The 26,832-nt window shown below is 44.7% G+C and overlaps 1 protein-coding gene across 4 annotated transcripts in view; it reads right to left on the minus strand.

The window, feature by feature from the left end:
- Window positions 1–4,569: 4,569 nt before the first annotated feature.
- The window catches only part of WRAP73 (WD repeat containing, antisense to TP73), a 1,098,908-nt gene continuing 1,076,645 nt past the window's right edge, over window positions 4,570–26,832 (minus strand). For 2 of the 4 annotated variants that reach the window (XM_069610230.1, XM_069610233.1), the window contains one exon: window positions 4,570–6,161. In XM_069610230.1, coding sequence (XP_069466331.1) covers window positions 6,037–6,161 — 125 coding nt within the window. In that variant the 3' untranslated portion in view covers window positions 4,570–6,036. The remainder of the gene's footprint in view (window positions 6,162–26,832) is intronic. The other 2 variants (XM_069610231.1, XM_069610232.1) reach the window with 2 other exon arrangements.

Consider the following 26,832-nt stretch of genomic DNA (forward strand, 5'->3'; position numbering starts at 1 on the left):
TAAATGTATTATGACGCGGCGTGGTAAATATGGCGTTTTTTAGATTAAGGTATTTCTCAGAAGTGAGTTCAATTGATGTACCCGGAAAGTGGAGGGCCAGCACCATTTGAGGCATTTAGTGAAACCAACGTCTCTGGTTTCAAAATGCTCCAATTACCTAGCAGTGTAGGCATGTAGATCAACTGAAACTAAAAGGTCAAACAGCACTATCATATGGCGCCTGTCAACTCCATGATCTGCCTGTTGATCTATGAAGAAACCAAGATAGGTCCCAGTAAGCTCTTTTTGCATCATGGAATGGACCCATTGAATGAAAACGATCCCCTCCACCCCCAAAACCAAATTATAAGTACCAAAACTGAACCGGAGGTAACACAGGGAGAAGGATGCAGGACCCATGAAGGGCACCCCTTTAGGTGGTCATCTTGGAAGCAGGTGCACTTTTCTAAAGGTGCTTCCCCAACCGATTAATTTGACACAAACATTAAATATCAGGCTGGATGTCTCCCTTTTAAACCCACACCAAGTTGTGGAGTCTTCCTTTGCCTGTGAGTCTTATTTCTGTGTGTGTATATATGCTGTTTGGTGTGGTTGGACACTGAGGGTGAAGATCCTCAGGCTGGCTGTCGGGCCTCCCCGACTCCACCCACAATCTCTTCAGTCCATTCCTGCTTGATTTCTCCTGCAGGCCCCACTGCCTCATTTATTTGCCAGTTGCCTCACTCGCTTGCTCGCACTTTTCACCTGTCCCCCTTCTCACGCCTCTCCGATCCCCACCCCTTCCCTCTTTTCCATTGCATGATTTTTCCATCTTCCTTTTCTCCTGTCGTTATCCTGCTCTCCCTCCTTCTATCCCTCTATTTTACGTGTCTTACCCAGCCTGTCCAGGCACCTCTTCATCTCCCTTTCCTCCTCCTCTCCCACCTCCTTGTGCACCCGCTCCCCTTTACTGTTGCCTTTGACCACTGCAGCAAATTTGCTACTTTTCTTTTGCTGCTCCTTGACTTAACCCCAGCCCGCCTCTGCTCACTCACCTTCTTCATCTCCCTTGCTCTGCCTATTACTGTTCTCTTCTTCCGACTGCTGAATGTTTTATTAGAGGGAAGTAAATAGTTTCCAACAGTATGTGGGAGCGACAGAACGTAGTAGGGGAGCTGTGAGAAACAAGGTGTCTCGCTCAATAGTCTGGGGGATCTACCATCCAGGTGGCCAGGACACGACCATCGCTTTTGGATCCAGTTCCTGGGGGTCCGGATCACCTGGGTGAGGAGTCTTCGGGGAGTGTGAGTGGTATACCGGATGCTGAGACACAGAATGCCCCTTCCCTGCAACACCCTTACCCCATTTTACCAGGTAGGAAACTTACGAACTGAACCCTGCCCCCCCCCCCTTTTACAACACAAACACTTTCTCACGGACAGCCCGCTATGAGAGAAAACGGACTAACACCCGAGCCGTGTCCCAATACAATGGCCAGGCAGGGTCAGGAAATGACTGACCATCACGCACACCTGACTTCCATTACACTTCCCCACATGGATAAAAGTCAGAGCACGAGAGCACACTCTGAGCGAGGCAAAGCACTTGAGGAAACAGCAGTTCCAAGATGGCAGTTTAACACGAGGAGAAAGACGGTGAGACCAAGGGGATCACAAGGAGGCAAGTTCCCTTGACCTTTTTGACAAGGAACCGTTACTTTCATGAAGCCTCGAGAATAGAAAACTTAACACCAGGAAACCAGGCTGAGGAATCCTGCATTGTGTGTTGGAGGTACCCAGGGCACTCCTGCGTCGATAATCAAAACAAAGAATTACCAGCTGCCGTGGTACTGTCCTTGGCTCCACCACCAAAGCAGTGTCAGTGAAATAAAGACAGCCGGTGAGTTGGGGAGAGAGATACAAGACCGGTCTTTGTTGAAGCCAAGGTTGCAAGCAGCAACATTGTATAGTGAGCGCTGGAACAAACATTGTATGGAACGCGTGCGATAACCAACGCAAGTAAAGTTGAACTGTAGATGAGTGATTGCACTTTGAAAGCAAGATATACAATACCTTTGACCGAGTCATCCAGCACAGCGTGCATGCTCAATCAAAGGTCTCTGTAAGGTGCCCAGCTGAGAGTTCATAAAAGTGAAAGAGTGGCAAAGGATTGTGAATCGAAGTGGTCCTGCAACGGGTCAAGCAAAATCCCATGCACAATCGAAAGTCTTCCATGTTGATATAGTAAAGAAAGTTGATGCAAAGTAGATAAAGTTGGTCCGAGACCAACACAGGGAGATCAATTGACAGCTTTGTGTTAAAGCAAGTTTGTGTTACAATAGATCCATTGGTCCGACCATGTCAGAGGGAGACAAACTGAAGATTTTTTGTTAGATCCGGGGTGAACCGCAGGTCACCGAAAAGTTGGATGCATGGAAAGCCTAAGAAAATTGTCTATATGTGACAAATGTACTGTGTTAAAGTGGATCCAAGTCGGCGGGGGGGATCCAAGGTAAACAGTAACAGTAAATCACCTGAGAAAAGTGTGCGTAGGAGAATCATGAAAGAAAATAACTTATTTGTTGCATCAAGCCCTCTGAAAGAAGAGACTTTGAACGGCAAAGAAGGCCCTGATGTCGGAGTCTTGAACTGCACCCTCGTTTTAGAGAAGCCAGTGACTGCTAAGCTCGAGTGTGCCACCTTATCCCATGCTAAAAACGTGGTCAAGGGAAGCCAACGACTTGAATATCCTGACATATCATTTCTTGAAAACATTTCATTTCCATAACATTGTTTCCCACACTATTTGTATTTATAGGTAAGGATTGGCAATAAGTTTATTAATATAGGACCTTTTATTTTGACAAGACACCACTAGGACTGCATTATTATTTGATGGTCGTAGTTTGCTCCCATCTTTAGATTTACGATTAGATAGGAGTTTTCAAAACCCAATTGAAGTTCAATAAACACCCTTGAACTGTGGTCTCTTTCTATATGTTTTACTGTAGATACCAAGCCTTCTTTACAGAGCCCAAAGCAAGATGGTGGAGAGAACATGGAACTTGTACCACTCACTCTGAGAAATGTATCAAAATGTAACAATTTATAGCAACCCTTTAAAAGATTTGATAACATTCTATACAATTCACTAGTTTTGGAAATTATCAATGAAAAAATGCAACAGATGGCTGGGCCATTATAGGCCAGTATCTCCACTCAAGAACACTCACATTGGCTTTGGTCGGAATGCCAGTAATCTTACTATGCCACATTGAGAAAACCCGTCTGTGTGGATGTGTACCAGCAAGCAAGCACCACCCTCCCACAGTTGCCCACAACTGCTCCTCTCTTCACCATCTGTCCCCCTCAGCCCATCTCACACACACACCTGTAGACGCAATCTGATTTGAGCATTGATACACTATAGCTCAAATGTGCAAAAACGCACACACCAGTCCAGCAATCGCACAGTCTCTCTCTCACATAACTCAATTGAGGAAAAGGGGCTGAGCAGCACAGGTTAGGGATCAGGAGCCTTCCTTCTCCCATCACTCTTTCTACTCTGAATCAGGCTGGAGGGCAGGACCAGCGTCCTCCCCCACTGCTGCACTAACAACTCTACCACCCCCTGTTCTCTTACAGAGGAGCCACAGTGAGGCCAACATAAATGGCAGAAGGCCGATATACAAGACCACTTATTAAAGACTGCCATCAAACTGTGGATCAAGCATACCGAGCGATGCAAGGTTATCCATAAAGGGAAAAGAGGGTGCTTGGTTTAGCTTTACCCTGAGAGATTTAGGGAAAACCGTTTAGCCACTCAGGGGAAAAAGTGAAACTACAGGCACAGCACGCCAGATTTACATATTTGCCTCACACTTGCCATGTGATAATGCACTAGAACACAGGGTGGCCAATGTGAGTCAGCCACAGAATATGTTCTCTCACTCCGTCGACATTCTTCAAAGCAAGGCCTTTGCAGGATATACAATTTTTCAAGAACTGCAGAAAGAAACATTAAATGAAATCAGTGTACAGGAAACTAAAGACCTAGAAAGGAATTCCAACATTTGGGCGGTCTAAAAATGGTTTTAGTACTACATGGACACGGAAATGAATAAAAAATGTAACATATCACACCCATACCAGTTTACTAGCCAAAATTCTGAACTGATGAAAAACTGTGTCTGCAAGTTGACTGGGCTAACAAAAAGGGAAAGTGGTGGTGGAGAATCTGCCCTATCAATGGAAAAGTGGAGACAAAAAATGGGGATGGCAAGGAAAATTACATTCCACAAATGAAAAAGCAGTAATATTTTTGGTAAATTACCAAGTCATGGTTATGTATATATTTTGGTGGAAACAAATCATAATTAATTCAGCAAATAAAATCTGTCCAGAACACACACAACCATGGGCAGGGACTGGGCTGCTATGAACCATCTGACCTGATTAAAACAGCATGAAGGCACATTATTTCGGGAAAAGACAAGGAATTATCAGTTTTAAAATGCAAATGTTGACTGTCAAACCAAAACACTTTGAACTCCTGATTAATTTTAAATAACAAATATGACATGCACACAGCTGTTTTTAATAACTTTTATTGACATTTCCATAAAAATAAAATATATTACGTTCTATACTTTCTATAAATATTTACATGTTCTGCTTTAAACAGTAAAGTAAAAGATATATATCTATATATATATATATATATATATATATATATATATATATATATATATATATATATACTAGTGTTTGGTCTGCGCAAGTGTCCTGCTAAAAACCAAAATGAGGGTGTAAATTGGTGAACCACAAGGATTCCTTGAAACAAAAATGAATACTTTTTGAACATAATGAAATGCCTAGAAAATAGTTAGTAGGCACATCAATCTGTTATGTGGGGGCTTGCTGAAAAACCTATTCCTGGGTAAATCCTTTTTGCATTTTTTAATCCTAGTCCTATTGCCTAAACTACACATACATGGCACATTCTCATGAGACACAGACGCATAAACTTTGCAATTTTAGAAGACAGACTGGGGAAAAAACCCTGCCTTCTTTACTACGGATCATTACAACAGGTTCAACAGTTAATCCTAGGGAATCCATTTTAAACAGATTTTCTTCAAATAGTTTGCGGTATACGGTTCTATGTCTTGGACAGTGTTGCAATATGTGAAAATACACTGATCTTTTTGAAAATACATTTTATATTGTTTTCCTTGACTTTTTAGGTATGTAATGCATTAACATTTTTGTGATTTCTTTCTTGGTTCCATTATATATTTGTACATGATCACATTGTTTTGGACAAAGTATTAGTTACTTTTTCCTATTTTCACTGTCAAACTATGCATGACATACTTGGTCATTTTGTCATTCGTAATAAATGAAACACTTGAAGCCTGTATCAATTTTAAGTAAGGTACTACACATTTTACCAGGGTACTACATTGATATTTCTCTTTCTACGGCATGACCCTCAGAGCAAACTGAGGGTTTGACAACATTAACTTAGAAGCAACATCTGGTCTAATACAGACCCATGATATCCATTATGGTCAGAATCATATAAAGTAGAAACACCCTTACCCTTCTAAAATGGCATTTGATCCAAAGTCATACAGAACAAGGGTCTCTGTGTTATACACAGGGTTTTCTAAATATAGACCATGGGTATATCCAAAAGGTTGGATGCTATAACCTAGCAAGAACGGCACTCTCCCAAAGAAGACAGTTTAATTCCACATCCATCTGTTAAGGGGCAGACAGAAAACTATCCTCTCAGTTTAACATTTTGAATAGATTATATATAAAAATGAAGATAATAAACTGATGAAATACACAGACTGTGGTTGCATCAATTTAAAGGTACATAGAAAGACTTGTCTTCAAAAAAATATATCAATCTTTGCTATGCAGGTCTACTTTGTTCATGAGCACAATAAACATACTCCAGTTTGCATTTTAGAGTGCCAGAAAGTTTCTGCTGTCCTTCGCGAGCAGGTCTCCCAGTCTATGTGATTGTGCTTTGTGCTGTTCCAATTTACAGCTGAGGGTACTTCTCTTCCTCTTCAGTTTCTAAGTAGCACAAACATAGATGATCCTTACTCATAAGTAGCAAACAGTTGCCTTCTGTATGCCAGCTCAGAGAAAGAACATTAAAACTACCTGTAACAAAATGCAGAAACAAATAGTCAGAAAATTCACAATACCAGAACAATAACAGATCACTTAATTTTCGTGTCCATAACCCAGATTTCAACAGATAAATAATACAGGCTTAGTCAATCTAAAATGCATTTGCAAGCAAATGTCATCTCTACACATATCAGAACATATTACACACACACACACACACACACACAAGATGGCCCAAGTAGTTCACTGTTTTTTCCTCTATCACTCACTTCCAACAATGTTTCTCTGACACTCCTTCAGACCAATGGAAGACAGTCATAACTCAAAGAAGACTGGTGGAGGAGCTGTGCCTCTCTAAGAATAGTGAGCAAGGGGTCCACGTCTGGATTCCCCTAGTAACTTAGGGTGAGACCCAAAGTTACTTGAATATGCTAATTGACAAGGGGGGGTCCTGGGAGTCTCTCTGCCAGACATTAGTCCTGGTTACGAGAGACATAGGGCTGAATGGGGATGGAAGCTAATAACTGGCCCGCTATTAGCGGGCCCCTTATTAGCTCTGAAGTCCCTCAACGGGCCCCTTCCATAACGCCTGGTAAAACCACTAAGGGACCTCGTAGCAGGGAGGTAAGGGATTACCGGCACCGGTGCCCTTACCGGTGCAGGTAATCCCTTACCACCTACCGTGTAACGAGGCCCATTGTGTTGAACTATTTGGGGCCCCAAAACGAAAATTGGCAGACTCTGCAGGTAACACAGCAGGCTTTGGGAACACTGAGCATTTCCCTGTTGGTCAACCTTAAAGCACATGGGAAATTAAAGTGTTGGGTTGAAGAAAAGTTTGTGCTAGACTCCAAACACACTCAGTGATAAGACACATTGGGACTCCATGGAATGGGGAGTTACCGGCATTCCCACCGCCTGTAATATCCTGGTAATACTGGGATATCAAGTGATAGGCATGCTAATTCCATTTTGGTGACATCCCACCAGAATTACTGGCAGGTTACCACCAAAATCGGAATAAGGGCCCTTGTCTTAAGTAAGATGCGTATTTTGATCCAAAGCCTGAAGCAAATTCCTCCCGACAGAGGTGATCAGACTTCTCAAAAAGTTGTGTCATCCCACTGCTGTATTCTAATTTATTTGCAGCTTGTTGATAGAAGACTCTGGGAGTCCTACAAATAGGGCATTTCAGTAACCGAGCGAGGAATTGATCATAGCTCCTACCACCACTGCTTGATCATTCATGGGTGCCAAGTGAAAAATACCCTTGAAGACTCATCTGGAAGAAGCAGGTTTTCCATATTTTAAGGGTATGGAGAGGAAGGAACATGTTAGAATCCAAAAACACCCCTAGATTTCTGACTGCAGAAGTTGATATAGTAACTCCTGTCAGAATATGCAGAAGGACAATCTCAGAGTGGAGATGTTTAGTGATTCTAGGGGGCCCGAGAATACGAATTTTGATTTTGGACTCAGTCCAAAATGTAAGTTGCTATTGTCATTGGGCTGTAGCATTTATTTTTGCATCAAATCCTGGGAGACGGAAAGGCAAGAAGAATGGAGGTGGGCAGGCTTAGTAGATGGACATTCAAGTTTTAAAATGAGTTGCAGGTCTTCCCCTTTTGACAGATATCTCATTTTTATGTATGAATGATGTTAAGGGGACAGATGTACAGATTAAAAATGAAGTGAGATGGATGAACCGTGAGGTACTCTGTATGGGGCATCAGAAATTGCTTAACAGCATGAACCAAGGATACGCCTCTGACTTCCAGGCAGAAAGAGAAACAGACAATTAAAGGTTCCGTGGTCCACCATATTGAAGCTCACCGAGAGAATCGGCAAACAGTTCATGGAACAGTGTCCCCGATTGCTGCTTCAAGAGTCCCAAATGGATAAGAGAGCTGATTCAGCCCCGTGTCCAAGAGGAAATCCAGATTGGTAATCATCTATACGTTTTTTGGCGAGGACAAAGTCCTGTATCTGAGTGGTGGCAAAGGACTGCAGAAGTTAGTCTACCAATGGGAGATGAGCAACAGGTAGATTATTACCTGGACTGATTGGGTCCAGGTGGGATTTTTGAATAAGTGGCTAAATTAAACCTTGTTTGAGGCAATCAAGAAAGACTTGGTCCTGAAAGGAGGAATTGATATCAGTCATGGTAGGAACAAGTACTGAAATGCCTCAAGCTGGTATGAGGTACACTTCAGAATTTGAAGGTTTAACAGCAAATAGTTTAGTCTCAACTTAGTTGTTAGAACTTCAAGGATGGAGAAGAACAAGTTACTTACCATATCTGGTAACGTTCTTTCGATGGGATGTTCCTCTGACATATTCCATATCTATGACAGGTAATGTCCACAGCTGTACTGCTTCGGAAAATGTCGGCAGAGGGCGTGCTACGTTGATGTCGATCCCATGTCCCTCGAGGGCCTCCGTCAAGGGTCGACGTCACCGGATGTTATATATAGGACGCACCACGCCCGTAGCCTCAGTTGTAGTTTTTTCCCAGAACGTGTGGCCCCCAATCTCGTGCCAGCGTGACTGCATATAGCCTTGTGGAAACGTAAGCTGCAATCGCATTGGAAATTCTCCAGAGGGGCAGGTTGGGAGGGAGATGTGGAATACGTCTGAGGTACATCACATCGAAAGAAAGTTACCAGATATAGTAAGTAAATTGTTCTTCGAGCGGATTGTGTCCTCTGACGTATTCCACATCTATGACAGACTCCCAAAGCAGTACCAGACTATGGAGGTGGGAAAAGGATTTAGAATACCCAATCAAATGGCAGAATAAAGAACCGCCTTACCAAAGGCCAGATCCCACCCGTGGATCGAATCCAGGGCGTAATATTCCTAATAGTAACACCCCACTGAAGGGCAATGAAGGTAGCCACGCCCCTAGTAGAGTGAGCACGTAATCCTACCGGAGGGTCCTTACCTGCCAGACAGTAACACTCAGTAATAGGGAGGATAATCCACCTGGACAAGGTCTGTTTGGTAACAGCCTGGCCCAAACGGTGTCCAGCATAACCGATAAAGAGCTGATAGTCCACTCTGACCCGGGACATCCTTGCAATATAAAAACTCAGAGCTCTCCTAGGTTCCAACCTATGGAGCTGCTCCTCTTCCTTGCCAGGATGCGCAGGAGGATAGAACGCCGAAGAACTGCCTTCTGGCTTAAATGAAATTCAGACAAGACCTTCGGCAGAAAATAAGGCCGCACCCGAAGGACAACCCTGTCCTTATGGCAAACAGTAAAGGGTGGCTTGGCCGAAAGTGCCTGCAACTCACTCTGCGAGCTGAAGTAACCACAACTAAAAACACCCTCTTCAAAGACAACAGTCTCAAAGGACAAGAGTGCAATGGCTCAAACGGAGCACCCATCGGAAACTTCAAAACCAAATTCAAACCCCAAACCGGCACCTGGAAAGGGGACGGAGGAAACACTAGTCAGTCCTTTTAGAAACTGCAAAATCAAAAGGTATCTTAAAATAAGAACAGTCTTCAGACGAGCGCTTAAATATGGACAGTGCTGCCAGGTAACCCTTTAATGGTACCCACTTGAAGGCCCTTGTGGGCTAAAGAAAGGGGCTAAAGAAAGCAGAAAAGACAAAACCATAGGAATGGAGAATTGTAAAAGGATCAACATTCTGTCCCCTACACCAGTCACAGAACTTACAACAACAGCAACAGTACAGGGACTTTGTTGCGGGCCGCCTGGCCGAAAGCAACACCTGCATCACATCATCCGGGAGGTCCCAATCCTTGTATCTCAACCTTTCAGATACCAAGCGTGAAGGTTGCGAGTCCTGACCTCTCTATGGATAACCCAACCCCTCTCCCTCGAGAGCAGATATCCTCTCGGTAAGGAAGACGGCGTGGAGGGCAGATTGACAGTTCCAGAAGGTCCGGGTACCACGCTCTCCTGGCCGAATCCGGAGCCACAAGGATCATGCGGGTCCCAAACCTCCACAACACTTGAGGAATGACGGGGACTGGAGGAAACTCGTACAGCAGGTGGAATGACCAATCCACCACAAACACGTCTCCTAAGGCTCCTCTTGGAGGAAATTCCCTTGAGCAAAATCTCTCGCACTTCCGGTTGACACTGGTGGCAAAGAGGTCCACTTGCGGGGTTCCCCAAAGGGCGAAGATCTCCAGAAGGACTTCCTGAGCCAACTCCCACTCGTGAGAGACCGTGCTCTGCCTGCTCATGGCCTCCGCCACCACATTTTCGTCTCCGGCCAGATGAACTGCCGAGATCGAAAGACCTTGTTCGATGGCCCCGAACCAGAGCTGCATCGCCTCCCTGCACAACAGGAGCGACCCTGCCCCCGCTTTTGTTGTTGAGGTAATGCAAGGCCACTGTGTTGTCCGTCATGATCAGGACACTTTTCCCCCGTACAGTCGGCAGATAAGCCTTCAGGGCAAGCCCGATGGCTCTGAGCTGTAACAAGTTGATGTGGAGTCTGGACTTCGACAGAGACCAACGACTGCTGACTGTCAGTCCGTTGGCATGAGCACCCCATCCTGTGAGGGAAGCATCCGTCACAATCGTCACCTCCGGCCCTGGTTGTCAAAATGGTTCCCCCTTCAGCAAGTTTCTTTCGTCGGCCCACCACCGAAGATCCTGGGCAACCGAGAGTGGAATCTGCACGGGATCCGAGATCTTGACCGAGAACTGGGACCACTGCAGTTTGAGGGCCCATTGCAGGGATCTGATCCGCAGTCTGGCCTGCGGCACCAGAAAGATGCAGGATGCCATCAGGCCCAGCAACCTTAGAAAGTCGAAAGCCGGAAGACACTGGGCACTTTGAAACTTGTCCACCATCTGCACAATGTGATGAGCCCTGAACTGGGGAGGCGAAACTTCCCCAGGGGCGTATCTAAAACAGCACCGATGAACTGGAGCTGTTGGGAAGGTGTCAAATGTGACTTCTTGAAATTCATTCAGGGAGGAGCCCTGTCTGTGGAGGGTGCAGCAGGTGAGACCGAGATGATCCAACACTTGCTCGGGAGAGCGTGCTTGGATCAACCAGATGTCCAGGTAGGGGTAGACTTAAATCCCCCCTCGCCTGAGGTATGCTGCCACCACCACCATGAGCTTGGTGAAGACCCTCGGGGTGGAGGTCAACCCGAATGGCAGAACCCGAAACTGAAAGTGCGAGTCGGCAACCGCAAACCTCAGGTACTTCCTGTGCTTGGGATGAATCGGCACATGAAAGTACGTATCCTTGAGGTCAAGAGACATCAGCCAATCCTGAAGTTGAAGGGCCTGGAGGACCTGAGAAAGTGTAACCATCTTGAACTTGTCCTTCCTGAGAAGTTGGCTCAACCAACGCAAGTCCATGATGGGTCTCAACCCTGCGTCTTTCTTGTGAATCAAAACATATGGGGAATACCATCCCTTGTTCCTCTCCGCCACAGACAGCAATTCTATGGTGCCTTTCTCCAGCAGGGATCTCATTTCCTGCGCAAGGCGGATCCGGACGCTTCAAAGAGAGCTTCCCCGGTGGATTGTCGTGAGGCAGCTGAAGGAAGGGAAGGCAGTAGCTGTGGGGTATGGTATCCAGAACCCACGCATCTGAAGTAATGGCCTGCCATTCTCCGAGATGCTGTGCTAGCCTGCACCCAACTGGCGGACCATGGGACATGGCCTCATGACCGAGTAGAAGCGACTGCGGCAGTGCCTGATGGCAAAGAGGCAACTGTCGGAGCGGCTTTGGCAACACGATTTCCCCGACCAGCACGGGTACTTTTTCGCTGCCCCCTTTGACCGGCAGCCCCTCTCTATCTACCAAAAGAGTAGTAGTATCGAAAGGAACCTCCCCTACATTGCTGTCCTGCTTTCCCCTAGTACAAAAAGGCAGAGGTTGCCATACTGCAGCGCTCAAAGAATTTGCTGCAGCTTTGGAGGTCTGCAACTTCTCAAGGCTCTCGTCAGCCTTGCTGCCAAACAAATGAATGCCATCAAAGGGCATGTTCAGAAGACGGGATTGCACATCCGGGGCAAAACCCAACTTCTGCAACCACGCAAACCTGCGTATAACGGTGCTCGCAGCCATGGACCGGCTGACACTATTTGCCGTGTCCAAACCCGACTGAAGGGATTCGCACATAGCATCCTTGCCGTCTTGCAGGAGGGCCAAAAAACCATCCCTTTCTTCCCCCTCGGGAATATGCTCAGCCGCCAAAGACGCACAGTTCCACAGAGTGTGTGTTAACTTGCCAAGGCACAAGTTGAGTTGGTCGACTTCAACGCCATATTCCCAGCAGAAAATAACTTCCTTGCCCAACCATCGAAGCGTTTGTCGTCCCTACCAGGAGGGATGGTAGGGTACGCAGCCTGCTTCGAGGAGGCCGTAGCCGCCTGCACCACCAAACTCTCCGTAGTAGGGTGTGATGATAAGTAGCAATGGTCACTACTGGATGGGCGGTATTTTTTCTGGAACGACCTGTTAACTGCCGACAGATTCTCCAGAGCAGTCCAAGCCGCTGCCACACTCTTTTGCAAAGCCATGTGAAACTGCAACACCGGGTCAGTGGACGGACCCTGATCCAGGATATCAGTCAAGTCATCCTTATCAAACTCCACTGGGGGGACCGACCACCTCAAGTACTCAGTCACCCTCGACGTGAGGCGCCGATAGGAAGACTCAGCATGCGCCCCTGGTTCAGGCCGTCCGAACTCCACCTCCGGAGAGGTGTCGAGGCCACTGGCGTCATGCAATGACTGACAGAGTTTCTCCATCTGACTATGCCCAGACAAAAGGTCATCAGGGACGTCAGGATGCACAGGCAAGCCCATCTCCTGATCAGACAGTTCATCAACCTCTGAAATTTCTTGCAAAGGTTGGAAAAAATCCAATCTAGGAGGAGGAACAGACCTGGGCTCAAAAACAGGCCTCACAGACTTACTGAGAGCCTTCCTTGGAGGTTCCACAGCCCTCATGGGCACCTTGGGCTAATCCTCCACAAATGGCGCCGAGACAATCGGTGTCGACGTCGACTGAGGCGCCAACGAATTCTTCGAGGGCGCCCCGACGGACATGGCGCCGACGGCGTCACTGACTTCGAGGGCAGAGCCTCGAGATCGTCCATCGACGGACACTGCCCCAATGGCTTTGAGGCCTTCTTCGAAGGCTTCACAGGTTTTGACGGTCTCGATGGCGTCGAGGACCGGCATCTGGCGTGGCTATGATGATCTCCCTTGTCCGATCGGGACCGTGACGGCTCCCGATGATCGCGCCAACCTCCCGAGCCCAAAGGCGTACGAGTGGTGGACCGAGCCGATTCCTTGCCGGCTTCTTTCGAAGGCGTGGACGAAACTGTGCCTTGCGACTGAAAAATCGCTAACATCTTCTTGCGGAATGAATTCCATTCGGCCGGCAACGAAGACTTGGTGGGACAAGTCAAGCATCTGGCAGAGTCCTCCTCCGACGGGGAAGGCGACCAGTGCCGGCGCTTCCTAGAATGCCTCGAGGCAGAGGAATGGCGGGAAGCACACCTAGACCGAGACCCCCTGGGTTTTCGCCGATGCAGAGAGTCACCCCTCGAGTCATCGGCCGAAAGGCCTGCGGGCTTCCATTTACGGGGTTTGGACCCCCTACCTACCTTCAATTTCCCCTTACGCTCCTGCAAGGCCTTAGACGTCGGGGACTGGCAGTCTTCGCAGTCGTCGGTGGCGTGGCTTTTGCCGAGGCACCAGAGGCAGATGTCGTGCGGATCCGTGATGGACATTTTTGACCCGCAGTCCCGACACTTCTTAAAGGCCGGCCTCGGGGTAGTAGAGGAAGACCGACATTGTTCGAAGAGAAGAATCGAGCGCGCCGAGATTCCAAAGCAAACACGTTTGCGGAAAAAACTGAACTGAGGCTACAGGCGTCGTGCGTCCTATATATAACATCCAGTGACGTCGACCCTCGACGGAGGCCCTTGAGTGACATGGGATCGACATCGACACAGGATGCCCTCTGCCGAAAATTTTCCAAAGCAGCACAGTTGTGGACATTACCTGTCATAGATATGGAATACGTCGGAGGACACAATCCCCTGGCACTATTCATTTGAATAAAATTCATGATGTTGCGAAGATTGTCGGTTTCTCCTGTGTACCAATTGCAAAAAGGAGGAACCTTATTTTTACTGATAGTATTGACAACAAAATATTATATGTTGTCACACACAGAGTTCAGTAGATCCATATTCAAGGATCTGGAAGTAGCTGACAGATGAAAGATCCAGGCCCACCTCTTTAATGGCTTTCTGGTGGTGGGGCATTTTGCTGGGACAGGTTGAATCTAAGTCACCATATATGTCCATGGAGGGCAAAAGCTTGCTGAATAGAGCTGCTGGCAGCAGATCAGGTGGCACCCGCCAAACCATGAGTGATGCAGAAACAATCATAGTTGCGTATTCTACAAGCTCAGTGGCTTCTGCAGCAAGTACCACAGAAACGAGTACAGGTTCATTGAGGGGAGTAAGGACCGGAGGCATCAATTGTAAAATGTGTATGAGTCAACCAGTAGATGATACATTGCAAGAAGATGTGTCTGATGGCCTGAAACCTGCTCTACCTTACCTGGGGTCCTGAGAAAGGGCTCTTTTGGGCAGGACCGACACGCCAAGGTCTCACTGGTCTGGAAGAGACCTGCCTCTTTACCCTCCTGGAAGGCAATGACATGGGGGAGGATGCCTTCTCTGAGGCCGAGGTCACATTTGAAAAGTTCAAGGTAGCTTTCATATAGAGGACAGTGTCAGGCCTCCGAACCTCAGCCACAGAGGATGTACTAATGGGAACATTAGGCCTGCTGGACTGGCAATATCTCCCAATGCCAGTCCTAGTTGCAGACAAAGGTCAGACCGAGGATGAAGGTTAATATGATGATGAGCCCAAAACTCAGTTTAGTTTATAAATTTGGACCATGCACCAGTGGCCCAAGGGCATATGGACAGAACATAACTGAGACCGTCACCCATCAGTAGCAATGATACTGTCTGCAGATACACATTATGTGAACATGAAAGTCTTCAAGCACTGTATGAACAGTTCTTTGGATTCGATCTTCCTGAGATCTGGTGGGACCAAGTTCCAAGCTATAGGAGCGTCTGCAAAAACGCCCTTTTACTGACTACAGTCAGCTTAGACCTGGGAACCACAAGGAGACTGTCCTTGTTAGATCTCAAGGACCTAATCTCTGTTTTTTTTCTTAGACTTTCTGCAAGGGAAGAGGTGCTCTTGCCCGAGAGGCAGCTAGACAGCAGGTGAAAATAAATTCTTGCCTCCATCAGCAGCAAATGCAGATTTTTATTTCTGGTTTTGGACACTTGCTCTTCTGTTTGGACCTACCACAGCTCTGACCGCACTGTTCTTTATAAGTCCCCTTTGCTAATGCCAACCAATAGACTACCACAGTAGTCTATTTTGGTGCCTATGATGGCTCTGGCCACTGTCGCAGAGCTCTTTTCCACCAAGAAAGGGTTTAACTGCAACAGAAGTTTGATATAGTACGCCGAGGTAGAGATAAGGTTATTCACCTGAACCTGCATATTTAAGTGTGATCTAAATGAACTCCCAAGGTGTTAACTTTCGGCTGGTTCGAGATTCTGCAGCTAGCCAGCTGTACGTGTTGATATGCTGGGTCTAGCTTCAGAATTCTGCTTGGGGAGTCCATTACCATTAATTTGTTTTACCATTAATTTGTTTTTTCCATCATTTAGTGCCAATCCATTCTGTATCATTTATGTCTGAATCACGTTGTACGCCTCATTTATCTTGACAACAATGTCAGCGTATGCTCCGGAGAGGGGAATTCTGCATTGGGTGTCATCTGCGTAGTTAGTCAAATGAATTCCCCTCTCCTCAAGCAGATTGAATAGCAGGACAGCAAATATATTATAGAAGGATGGAGAGAGACGACGTATACCATACGGTAGAGGCTGAACATAAGCATAACACGGAGAGGGTGGTAGAGAAACGGGAAAGTAGTATGACATTTTGGACGAAACTCCCCTTGGCGATGATGGGACGAGGGGCGATGCTTAAGATGGTGGCGCTACCCAGATTGTTGCACTGCTTTGCGAACATCCCATACTCCAGATCTAGGAAATTCTTTATCAGGCTGGATGGTATATGCAGGGAATTTTTGTGGCACGGGATGAGGAATAGGATAGCCCTGTGGAAACTACAAAATCCATTTGATAAGGGAGGCATTAAGTTACCAAACTGGGAAGTTTATTATGTAGCAAGCCAATTACAGTATGTAGCCAAATGTCTCTCTGAGGAGCCTACCTTAGAACACAGGTTGCTCCAGAAGGACTGTGCCCCAAACTTTTTGAGAGAAATGATATGGTTGCCCAAATCGGAGTTGGGCGGGGGTGGGGGGGTCGCCCGGGGATGTTGGGTCTCGGATGGGAAATGTGGCAAAGGGCATGTCGATTAATGGACAGGCCGTCCCCGTGCACCCCACAGATCCCACTAGTTACGGTGGTAGGGAAGGAAAAGCAACTGAGGTTGATGATTAGGAAGCATTGGGAAACCGGTGGGGATAGCAGTGATGGGGGATGTGTGGCAGGAGGGGAGGGTTCTGGAATTTGAGGAGCTGGTGGAACTAATGGGGTTGAGCGCTGGGCAATATATCATGTATCACGGGGTAATGCGACACATTAAAGATACTTGGTCAGAAGTGGAACTGGCGGAGGAACCGGACACTACCTTGGATATGATATATGATATAGCAGAAGGGGGACACGAAACGTCTAGAGTGTATGAAATGATAATGTCCCGAGTGAGCAGGGAGATAGTGCAACTTAGACTGGTTTGGGAAGAGGAAGTAGGTTCCCCGATGAGTGATGGGATGTGGGAGAGAGCTCAAGGATATCATAAAAAGGTGTCGAGAAATGCTAGACTGCAGCAAATACAACTGTATGTAACCCATAGGGCATACCTGACGCCACAGAAGATAGCCAAATTTAAAAACGCTGGACGTTAGGTGTGCCCAAAATGCAATGAGGAAAATGCGGGAATGGTACATATGTTCTGGGCATGCCCGCTGATAAAGAGATACTGGGGGGAATAGCGCAGAAAATGAAAGACAAGGGGATCCGTATGAAGGTTGATACTACTTGGGCCTGCTTGCTAGGAGGGTTCCCCAGACCGCATAAGCTTAAACACGTGAGCAAATTGAAAGATCTAGCGTATGTCCTGGCAAAGAGAAGGATTGCGATGGGCTGGAAAGCATGTCATAGGCCCAACATGGAAACATGGTGGAGGGACTTGCAGAAGTGGGCGGAGACGGAAACAGTGGTATGGCAGGAAGCGTGTAAAGGGGAGACAGAAGAAGAAGCCGGAGCCGTTGCAGGTTGGAGGCAATTGATGGCTAAACTATTTGGGCTCCCGCATGAGGGATCAAGTGATAGAGACTCAAAGAGCTCTGCTGAAGAGGAATTCCCACAGCAAGAGGTGGATACTGGAAAAGAGGGGAGGGATGGGGAGATACAGTGTGCTGGAATATAACAATTTATGAGTAGCCATGATTGACATGATGCATTCACTGTAAGTTTGGTTTGTTTGTTATTGGAAAATTTATAAAATTGTTTAAAAAAAAAAAAGGATGGAGAGAGACAGGCCCCCTGTAGGAACCCATAGAGTAAGCGTTCTGGGTCAGCCTCCATATCCACGCTGCAGACACTCAATTGTCTCTCATCCAGAAGGATTTAGCCCATTCTGCAGCTTCAAATGAGAAGTTTGCAATACTTTGCAATCAGCCGATCAAAAGGGTATGATCGACGAATGTTGCCGATAAATTCAATAGCACAAGTATGACAAGTTGTGCTTTGTCAGTATTCTGAAGAATGGAGCATTTTAAGTAAAACAGTGCTGTCTCCATTCCATAACCTCGTCTAAACCCAGACTGCCATTTATTTAAAATGTCATTCTTCGCAAGATGATCTCCAATCTCCTCATACACCACTTTGTCAAGGATTCTTTTAGCACGAATGGTGGGTTTGTAATGGGTCTGTAGTTGCTGGCCAACAAGGTGTCCAGTTTAGGTTTTTTAAGCAGGGGAGCAATCCATGCGTTCTTTCTTTTTGTAGGTATCCACTTCACCTTGAAGGAGAGATCAACTAATATTGTGATTGTGCCTATCGGTGATGGTAGGCAGGCTTTGGCGTAATTGCTGAGCATACATCGCCCTTGCATCTCGTGGGTTTAAGTTTGCTCACAATATCTGTCATTTCCGTTTCTGACATAGTCCTAAACCTGAAGATGTCTTTGCCCTCTAACTGCGGGACTGATAGGCTACTGGGGGACATATTTATATGTTTAATGATTCACTTTTTTGTGTGATATTGTCTTTAATCTTTCTCAATTTCTCACCCATATCTTCCTGAATGATGTTACACCATGCTACATCTTTGGTTTGCCCCACCCTCTCTTTAGTGCATGGGTGTTCTAATTGTTTTAAGATTTTGAATAATTCACGGGAGATGTTCTGCATTGACAATTCTGCAGTCGTACATGGCTTTCTTGGCCTCCATGATTGTGGTTTTGTAGAGTTTTGCTGTTCAGATATATTCCTCCTGGTCTTTAGTGCAATCTGCATTTTTCCAGATCTTGAAGCATTTTAATTTCTCAACTTTATAATTATTATTCTGGAGAAAACCATGTACTAACTTTTTTGCCGCGTGTTAAGCAGAGCAATTTTATTTACTGCTTTAGAGGTAGTTTTGGAAAATAGCTTTGCTGTGTCTGTGGCCGAGTCAAGTATTTTTATTTTGGAGGCTAAGTGTGCAATGAACTCTTCCATGGCTGTGGGGGTAAGTTTGCGTGCATTTCTCGATGTGACCGATACACCTAATTTTGTATGCATCTGCTAAAAAGTTAAAATCCACAACGCAATAGTCTGACCATGGGCACAAGGATATAACTGGCTTAGTGCATGACATGTTGCAGACAGCCAGCCAGTCAATCGTGTGTCTTTTCACATGAGTGGCTTCATTAACCAATGGCTGAAACCCAAATCTTTCAAGGATGTTTGTAGGGCAAGAGCAGTGGTGTCTATCATTTTACAGCCACAGGTTGAAGTCATCCATGAGATTGCTGACAATTGATTGCTAAAGTCTGGCATAAGTGCCAGTGGTCTATATATAGGGACCATGTTCATGGTGGTATTAGCATCAGTGCTTAATTTTATATGCAATATCTCACAGCCATCAGGTCCCAGCATAATAACTTCCCAGACTAAGGGTTGTTTTATACATAATTGCAACACCCCTACCCTTCCCGTTCTGTCAGCTCTTAGTATACTATAACCAGCTGCAATGGCCATGGAACACAGGAACTGCTGCCTCATGCAGCCAGCTTTCTGTTATGGCACAGAAGTCGAGATCATGTTCTAGAATGTAATCCTCAACTTCAGTTGTGCGTTTCACCCGTTACCTAGTGTTCTTGGTAGTTCAGCAGTGCCTGTCTTTTCTTTGAGATCCCCTGTATCGTCCGGTCTCTGGGGTCAGTAGTCTGAGGCTCACATCTTAGGTTTGACATTATCCAATGAAGTTGTTATGGGTACTATTGGTTCTTTATGTTTAGTTACATCGGACTGTGCCGGATGACAGTTTGTGCTGGCGCACATTGTGTCTGGGCTAATCGGTAGGTAAGTCTATCTCATGGGTGTCCTGTGAGGCAATAGAAGGAGCGTTCAAGTGTCATTACTCCATCGTGATTAGGTAACTTGGTGGAAGAGGGGACATGCTCCATGCTGGACGAGGTGTGTATTGCGGGTGACACGGAGGAGGGTGTAGTAATGGCCTTGTTCAGAGTACTGGATAGTGTAGCTGACATGAACTATGCAACAATATCTCGCAAGCGAGTTTATCTAATGTTCCTGTACACAATGGGCTTACTGAGACTTTCAACACTTCTAGAGGATGCATACCTGGAGGAGGGGCAGTCGGGATGCAGGGTGCGCGGGGACATGGCCGGGCACGGACAGGACAGACCAGCTTGCTGATGCACCTGAGGCAGAAAAAAAGTAACTACACAGCTTTGGGAAGTGTAGTTTGAGAGGTCGGAGTGGGCTGCAGTAAATAGAAGTCTAGGTGAAATTCGGTCTTAATTAATGAAGGCACATGAAGCGGCAGAAGAAAAACTAAACCATGCTAAAAGGCTAAAATAAATGTAATAACACTCTAAAACCTAAAAGCAGATGACTAAAAAGGATGCAGGCACGGACTGAAATGTTAAAATCAATCAATGAAAAATGAACTAAAACAAGCAAACAATGTTTCTAAAGGATTCTAAAGGCCTCTAATGCAGGTACTACTGAAATGTTCGAACCTGAGCGCATCCATCACCCAGTTATTCCAATGGTGCTCTATCCTTGGGTGGTGAGCTACTTGAGCCTATGCCTTTGGAAGAGGATGGATAAAGAGGTGTGTTCCAAAACTGAGCAGAATGCCACAAACTCTTGTAAGCGAAAGGGAGCTGGTTTACAGACTTGGATCATAAAATCCTGGCGTCTAACTGCCCCAACATCATCCAGGTACTCTTGGTGCACTTGCCAAGAAAGGTTTGTAGATGTGTGTGTTTATTTGTAAAGCACTTTCACCAAAGGGCTGTGCATAACAAAATAACGGTACAATATAAGCCTAAGTGATAAATGATTAATGGATAAATACACTCGACAAGAAAAATAGAACACATTTTGAAGGACATTGCAAAAGTGGGAGAGAAATACAGAAAAGTAACAAATTCCAATGCTTAGGAGCAAGTAAAGAAAAAGAATGAAAACAAGATTGACCGGCACTCTAGTCAAGATTACGGGCCTCTCCAGAGGTTTGTTGATTGTGGGTGACATTACCCACAAACCACTCGCACCCTATTTGACAATGCTTATTACGCCATTGCCAAGGAATGACATAGGTCAACCTTGTTAAGAGGAATTGGGCCACTTCTTCCAAGCTCAATTTGCCGTAGTGCTCAGCAAATTCATGTGCAAATCAACCATGCTGAACAAAGCACAGGTGTTATTTCGCAGAGTATTGCCCACCAGAAATTTTAGCAGGGCCGGAGGGAGAAGGGGATCAGACATCTGGCAGTTATCATGATCAAAGCAAGGAAGAGGACACGCAGGCTTTAGGGTTTTGTGCCGACAATACTCCTTTGCCAGCAGCAGTTGAGACAACCGTGGTCTCGGATGGAAGAACTCCTGTCAACTGGCCATTACTACAGGTGGGTCCTCTGGGAATCTTACAAAGAAAGGATTGGGTTGCACTTATGGGGTTTAGGGTTAAAGATTTGAAAACAAAAGGATCGAATGCAATACATTCGAGTCAAAAGGACCGAAAAACATACAGATTTATTTTTTGTTGGGGGCGGGGGGCCCAAAACCCCTGTTTTTTGGCTAAAAAACATTAATTCTACCTATACCTAAACACAAAAAAAAAATACATTACAAACTACATTTGGTCTTTTTTTTCGGTCCTTTTGACTCGAATTTATTGCATTTGATCCTTTTGTTTTCAAATTAATGACTGGACACCCTCTTATGGACCTCGAGGACACATTCCTGAGTGTCCATATTCCGTTCTTTCAGGCATTTCCTTTAGTTTAGCTTAGACAATCAAGTGTGAGAGAAGGCCAGTGTCTTTCAGAACATCGTCCACCTTATTGTGCTTCACATAGCCGATGAGGTGAGGGGTAACTGTGCTCTGTACTCGAGGGGTACGGTTGACCATACACCTGGACTATATGTTCTTCATGTTCCAGGAAGAGGAGTGCTTGTACTCCCATGCAAATGACTGTGGATCTTCTACATTGTCTATGGTTCCAGATAACACAGAGTAAACAAAACAGACATGACCCTCTACCAATCACTGGACTTTCCCAAATCCCAGGTAGATTCAAACTCTGCCACTTTGCATCGCCCGAGCAGCAAGATACACAATATCAAGATAGAGATGTGAGCTATTCTCAGCAAGTGTGTAGCATCCTTCAGATTACTAAAGAGGGCAGTTGGGTTCTTGTCTTCATCTATTCAAGTGAGCTTTTCAGCTTCCTTTAAAGTTCTTCAAAGACTGATAATCAGGGACCTGCACAGGAAGTTCTCTTATTACTATTTTATTTCCCTGGACTTGGAGGTGCTGTAGGTGCTCTGCTGGTGGCTTGAACACATGCAAGAGTGGAATGGCCAGGCGATTTTATGATTTGCATCAACACCTTTAACAGGAAAGGTATCAGCAGGTCGGGGTGGGACACTTGATGTGGTTAGATAGCCAAAGGCAGCAAAAGGTCTGCAGATGAGCTGTCTTTCCATATCAATTGTATGCCAAGATGTCTGGCTGGTTTGTTCACCATCAGGGTGCTCAGAGGATACTGAGCGGAACGCTGGCATCTTCCTCAGGACGGTCAATGTGTCCGCAGTACAGTATGTCAAATATCTAGGTTGCAAGGGGTCAAGATTGTTGGCAAAATTGGTGAAAGACTTTTGGCACTCCTGCTTCGGTCGCCTTATGGTCAAGGCAGAGCAACTTCCAGAGTGCTCCCACGTGGTAGCTGACTGGTACATCCTGCAGTGACAAAGTTAATCCAGCACTGGTCAGAGAATTGCAAACCGATTGGAGTCCTTTCTAGTCAGACCCATTTGCCTTGCATCTTAACATTCAATTATCTGCTTCGTTAGCTAGTTTTTTGTATGCAAGTTAGATGCGAGTTAGTGATATTTTGATAACATTGATTTTTCTGATGGTGAATTTGCAGCAAAAAATTGTTCATACACCGTTTGAGGTTGTAATCAAGCAATTTATGGAAGAAATTCAGTATAAAAAGCTCTTACATGAACACAGAATATGTGATGAAATCACGTTTCAACAAGATTGTTATCCATTGCTATACAATATATATCAAAAAAGAGAGGAAAAAAGTGAAAGCTGGATAAAGCTTTCCAGGCGGCGCTCTTCTCACACGTAAAAATGAACCAGATGCAAAAAAAGAATCTCCATCAAACGTCCTTTATTTTGCTAAACACGGTGGACAAGTATCTCAGGAGAGAACAAACAATTACGCGTTTCACCCTTCCGGGCTTCGTCAGATTGTAGACATAAGAGACAGGTTTCTCTTTTTAACATTTTACAAATGTCCTTGTCCCTTTTCCTTTTAACTTTGTTAGTATAAAACCATTCCCCGTTTACACGGGTGCCAGGTTGGAAGTGTTTTTTGTCAACAATATTGTTACTTTGTTTGAACATTATGTGCTCATTTGAATCGCACCAAAATTATGGTCATGTCTTATTGGTAGTACTAAGGTGCTTAGTGCCTTTATAAAGTGCTAGTGTACAGGACTCACAATATAATCACAATTTCACAATATTTTTTTGCACTAAATTCTATTTGAATTGACTAGTTGGTTGTTTCTCCCATATGGGGATCTCATTAATGTTGTTAAAGTACGTAATGCTTTGATAAAGTGACTAGTGCTTAAAATTTAACAGGTACACAATAATTTCTACATTTGACTCCAATTGGGTTCACTAGTAATTCTTTTTTATCATATATAGATATTCATAAGGAGCATAGTGCTCACATAGATATCTTTTGCAAATGGCATGAATGGGCGCGCTATTGTTTATAGCCGCCTCAATAAAGTGCATCGTGCTTGCAGAGTTAATGACATATAATTCTTGTATTCCATAATACATTCCCATGTTAAAATATCAATAAGGGGCGCAGTGGATTTGGTACATTCCTATATAAAGATATCAAATAAAATGTACAGTACATTTGATCAATCTCATTAGGCAACTCTGATTATTTGGGGATTAAAAATGGGAGATGTTTGACAATGCTAGATTTGTACAATCCCATAATTATTCAATCTCCAGGAACAAACAAAGGGAGGGATGAAAGGGCAATTCAAGAGTGGACTAGTCAATGTTAAAAACAAAACCTATGATTACTTCATACATTACAATATGTTGAGAAAGCTCCTTACACGTTAAAAAAGTATGTAAAAAACTGTATACAAGAAATGTGCTAAAAAAGTATCAAAATCAAGAAAAAGATGTTATAGTTCCATATTTCCAAGCATAGGATAATAGTTATGTTACAACAGCTTGTTCCCAGAGTGATCTAATTTCCCACAAAAGTGTAGAGTTCCTCATCTTTGTTGTGGCCTCCCGGGTTCTTGGTGTGATAATCAATGATGTATTTGCATTCAGTTTGTCTCAGTCTTCGCTCCCGATTTCCTCCTCTCAGGTGTGGGGAAATCTTGTCTATTCCGAAGTATTTTAAAGATGATATGTCCCCATTGTGTTTTTCTTCGAAATGCTTTGCGAGGGGGTAAGATGGATCTTTATTTTTGGTGGCTCGGAGGTGTTGCAACACCCAAAGTTTCACTTCCAACTTTGTGCCTCAATATACCAAAGATTGCAGTCACACGTAATTGCGTAGACAACATAAGTTGTTGAGCAGGTGATGTGTTTGGTAATTGTTACTTTCCTTAGAGTACGTGGATGCACATAATGTTTAAGAGAAACCCCATATTTGCAGGCCCTGCATTTTGTGCATTTGCAAACCCCGACTTGATTACTCGCTAGCCATTGAGTTGTAGATGGTATAGGGGTTACGAAGAGACTTGGCGATAACTCAGATTGTAATGAATTTGCTTTCCTGAATGTCACACTGGCATTCGGCTGAATGCATTTTTTGATATCCGGATCCCTCTATAATAAAGACCAATGTTTGGTAAGGATTTTCTGAATTCCTTTAGCCCCGTTATTATAGGTTGTAATAAACCGTATATTTTCAGATTTCGTTTCCTGTGATTTCAATTTGCTTTTTTCTTTGTTTTTTCTTAGAATATCTTCTCGCGTTTGTTTAGCACATTGGTTGAATGCGCTGTTCATTGTACACTTCTTGTAGCCTCTTGCCGCAAAACTGGCCTCTGTTGTGATTGCATTTTCTTCAAATGTTTTATTCTTGCTGCAATTTCTTTTCATCCTTAAAAATTCACTGTATTGTATACTATTGTTTAGGCATCTTGGGTGTGCACTTTCCGCATGAAGTAATGAGTTGGCACTGGTCGGCTTGCTGTAGTATTCCGTTGTCATTACTTCATTTTCTACCTTAATCTTGATGTCCAAAAATACTACTTCTGTTGAATCATGTTGCTCGGTGAATTTGAGGTTGCGGTCTTGTGTATTTAAAACATTGAAGAAACACATCCATTCCGTGTCACTGCCTTCCCATGTTATAAATAGATCGTCAATGTAGCGACGCCATAATGCCACCTTGTTGTTATATATATGCATGGTTTCTTCCGCAAACAGTTTTGCTTCCCATGAAAAGGTTTGCATATGTGGGTGCCACTGTTGTGCCCATGGCAGTCCCACATAATTGCTTATAATGTTGCCCATCAAACATAAAGGCATTGCATGTGAGACAAAAGAGAAGCATGTCTAGTAACATCTGTGAATGGTCTCTGATGCTTAGTGATCTGGTGGATAAGTATCTTCTGACAGCTTCCATGCCTTCTTAATGTTCAATGCACGTATATAAGGAAACAACATCTAGTGTTATAAGCAAATACCTTGGCTTCCATGGTATCTGGTCGATTTGCTGAAGCAAGTCGGACATATCTATCTTTGATATAGGATGGCAATGTTTGAACAAACGGGAAGAGAAAATGATCCAGATATTTGGATGTGTTTTCAAGAAAAGAATCAATTGATGCCACTATTGGGTATAAAATGTATGATTGGTAAAATTGGAAAATCTTTTACTAAGAATGTCTCTAATGGTTAATTCAGGGGGTACTTTAGTTATTGTATTGCTTGATGTTTCAGTGTTGTTTGTATTAGCAAAACATTTGGCCAGTCTGATTTTTCTGATAAAGTGCAAATCCACTCTGCATTGGGCATAATCAAAGTTGGAGGTTAGACAGAAAGATAACCCTTTAGAAAAAACTTTAATTTCTATATCAGTTAATGTCTTCTCTGATAGGTTGACAACTTGTGAATTTTGAGTTGTCATTACTGTTCCTGTTTTTTGGTCTTGCCAGAGTGCGTCGACCGGGTTCCTGATTGACCTCTCTTTTTTGGATTTGCCTTGTCCTCTGCTCCCCAGTCTGTTCTTCCTCTTGTGTACCTTGGCTGGTTCCTGCCTTGTGTGTTTTTCCCTACTTGATGTAGGAGTTTCATTTCCTCTAAAAAATTCAGTTTGGGAAGAGGTTCATTGGTACTATTTGAGGTTGAGATGTCAGATTCAGAGACTGAAACGAGTGCAGGCTCATCAACAATGTCTGAAATGGCTGGAATTGGATTTTTCTTTTGACTTGTATTCCCTTTTTCACTGAGTCATATTCTTTGGAGAAAGTGTATATTCTTCCACTTGCATAGTCCTCTGTCACGAAGGAACTTCCTCTGTTTTCTCTCTTATTTCTTCTTCATATTTGCTGATGTTCTTATCCATTTGTACCTTTAGATCTGGGGTGCACAACATACGGCCCGCGGGCCAAATGCGGCCCTTCATCCCGCGAAATGCGGCCCGCCAAGAGTGTTTACTTTTGTAATGAGATACAGCCCACTACAAGCAGTTGGCCGCATTTCATTACATAAGTAAACTGATGACAGGGACTTTCTGCACCTCTACCCAAAGCGGCTATTAACATGATCTTTATCTCCTTTACAATGTATGCCC

The sequence above is a fragment of the Ambystoma mexicanum genome, chromosome 8 (genome assembly GCF_040938575.1).
Source record: "Ambystoma mexicanum isolate Mex_15411 chromosome 8, UKY_AmexF1_1, whole genome shotgun sequence".
In the NCBI taxonomy this organism is placed as follows: Eukaryota; Metazoa; Chordata; class Amphibia; order Caudata; family Ambystomatidae; genus Ambystoma; species Ambystoma mexicanum.